Source organism: Borostomias antarcticus, assembly GCF_949987555.1.
Source record: "Borostomias antarcticus genome assembly, chromosome: 12".
In the NCBI taxonomy this organism is placed as follows: domain Eukaryota; kingdom Metazoa; phylum Chordata; class Actinopteri; order Stomiiformes; family Stomiidae; genus Borostomias; species Borostomias antarcticus.
In genome coordinates this window covers 10,674,104-10,676,603 of record NC_140245.1, presented here as the reverse complement: position 1 = coordinate 10,676,603, position 2,500 = coordinate 10,674,104, and the positions used below count along the sequence as shown (strand labels likewise).

At 44.6% G+C, this 2,500-nt stretch overlaps 1 protein-coding gene across 1 annotated transcript in view; it reads right to left on the bottom strand.

Moving 5' to 3' along the window:
- ccdc18 (coiled-coil domain containing 18) overlaps positions 1-2,500 on the bottom strand; it is a 43,978-nt gene that overhangs the window by 13,417 nt on the left and 28,061 nt on the right. The window contains exon 21 of the mRNA XM_084446400.1: positions 1-111. This exon is cut by the window's left edge and continues 6 nt beyond it. Within this exon, the coding sequence (XP_084302526.1) occupies positions 1-111 (111 nt within the window). The remainder of the gene's footprint in view (positions 112-2,500) is intronic.

Genomic DNA, 2,500 nt, shown 5'->3' with positions numbered 1-2,500 from the left:
GTCTCTGTCTGTGAGCTGTCTGTCTCTGTCTTCCAGGGCCTGCTGCAGAGAGAGCACCTTCTTCTCCATCTCCAGCTTATGGTCTCTGATGGCCACGTCCAGCTGGCTGAGCTGAGGATGACGAGGAGTTAGAAACTTAGAACAGACACTTGTATCGAGTCGTACTCCACACCCAAATTTGACAGTCCCAGATGCAGTCTAGGGAGGTTATCAGAGTTACCAGTACGTTGGCCACTGATATAGGTTCATTCATAGGCCTGTTGTGTTGTTTTTCACATGCCTCTGTAATATGATCTTTAGAAACGTCTTTCGAAACGAAATAGCTTCCTCACTTGCTCCAGCACGCATTCGCACAGCGTGCTGGAGCAACGATTGCGTGCTGTGCGAATGCGTGCTGGAGCAAGTGAGGAAGCTATTTCGTGTCTAAAGACGTTTCTAAAGATCATATTACAGAGGCATGTGAAAAACAACACAACAGGCCTATGCTCTATGTAAGCACAACTAGCGATTCATCAAGACAGATTGATGAAAACAACCGTTTCGCGGCAGAAAATAGATTTTTAGAAACTGCATTCTAAGTGCCCCAACCACCGCCATTACATGGATATACTGGCTCGCGCTGGATTTTAAATTTCTTCTACATGCCTCCGAACTACACCAAAGTGATCTCGGTGAGTCAAACGTCTTATAATATGTCGTAAATAAGGTCCAGGTTGTCAAAAACTAGCATTGTCCTTTAAGCTAATAATTAACAGGAAATGGACCTTGAATCAGCTTAGCATCATCATCCTTGTATCGTGTGTGTGTGTGTGCGTGTGTATGTGTGTGTGTGTGCGTGTTACACTATAACACAAGTTCACAAGCCTCTTCAAGTGAAAGTGAAAACAACCGATGAACACCGAACTGAGAAAAGTTACGACAAACCTCATTTCTTGAGCTGAGACCCGTCAAACTAATTTCTTACCAAAGATAAGTTCATTTCTGGAGCTGAGACACACACTAACCTAATTTCGTACCAGAGACAACCTAGGACAAAGTTAATTTCCTGAATTGAGACACACCAAATTAATTTTGTATCAGAGACAAGTTAGGACAAAGTTCCTTTCCGGATTTGAGACACACATCGAACTGATTTCGTTACCAAAGACAGTTAGGACATGTACACATCAGCCCACACTTTTCATGCCAAGTCAATTTCAGTCCAGCAGACATTCTCTCATCACTACATGGGGTGATAGGATTCAGATTCAGATCTTTATTCGTCACATGTAAACATACGGTGTAAAATACCAGTGCTGCCGGCTCCATGATGTGCTCGATTACAGATAGGTGCACAATTTACAAATTACACATCAAATTACACATTACAAGATAAAAGATTAGGTACCGGTAGAGATGAATTATGTTCATGCTATAGCTATAAATCAATAATCCTGGGGGTGAGATATCATCAAGGCCAGTGTCTCCTATAGGTGGAGTAGGCAAATACCCAGGGCCTCCAGTCTCACAAGACGTTTTTTGTTTTAAACAATAAAAAGTGTTAACGTTCTCATCGGTAGAGTACGTGCCAGTGATCATAAAACCCAGCCTCCCCCTCCCAGAAGTCTAGACTGATCTGATTGGCCCAACCGAATGATACTGAAGTGCGTCGTGGCTGCTGATGATAGAAGTGATGGCCTAGGTTACATGATGATGGAATGATGACAACTCAGTCTTTAAAGGAGTAGTAAAGGGAAAATGCATGTTTAGCCCTGTTTTAAGGTTACTTATGATCATATACAATGGTTCAGATCAAAACGTTGACAAAACTAGCACTTTTGAGAAAGTCTGATAATTGCTCTACCACCTTTTGGTCATACAATGGATGTGGGTGGTCACCGTGAAAAATCGTTCAAAAACATGTTTAAAAGTTTTAGAGCTTAAAAGTCTAGCGCCGGCCCTGGATATACTGTCATCTGCATTTACATGTATGGTGATGTTACATATACTAGATATTTGGCACTGTGTACATTGTTTGGGTATAGTGACACTGTCTACACTACAGTAGCTAGTCGTTTAGATGCCGGATGGCTTGGAGGAAGATGCTCTTCCTGAATCTCTTCAAGTTCACCATGTGCGTGTGGGTACCTTTACCCTGACGAAAGCAGAGAGAAAAAGTCCATTGCCTGCGTGGCTGGGGTTCATCAGGATGGTTGGCCTTAGTCTTGCATCTCCTGGTGTAAATATCTACGAGATAAGGGAGTGGCGCCACTAAGGTACGTTCAGCCCACCACACCACTCTCTGTAGGGCTTTGCGATCCTGAGAGCTGCTGTTCCCGTACCAGCTGGTGATATTCCCAGTCAGGCATCGTGACGGGATGCCTGCGTCCCACTCCTGTGGACAACCATCCCATCCTTGCAGGCATCCAGCCCGCTGGCCTCCACCGCACAGGAACCACAGCACGTCTCGCCTGCCAGGCCGTGGAGCCTAACCACCTGCTCCACGACAGGCTCGCTGCAA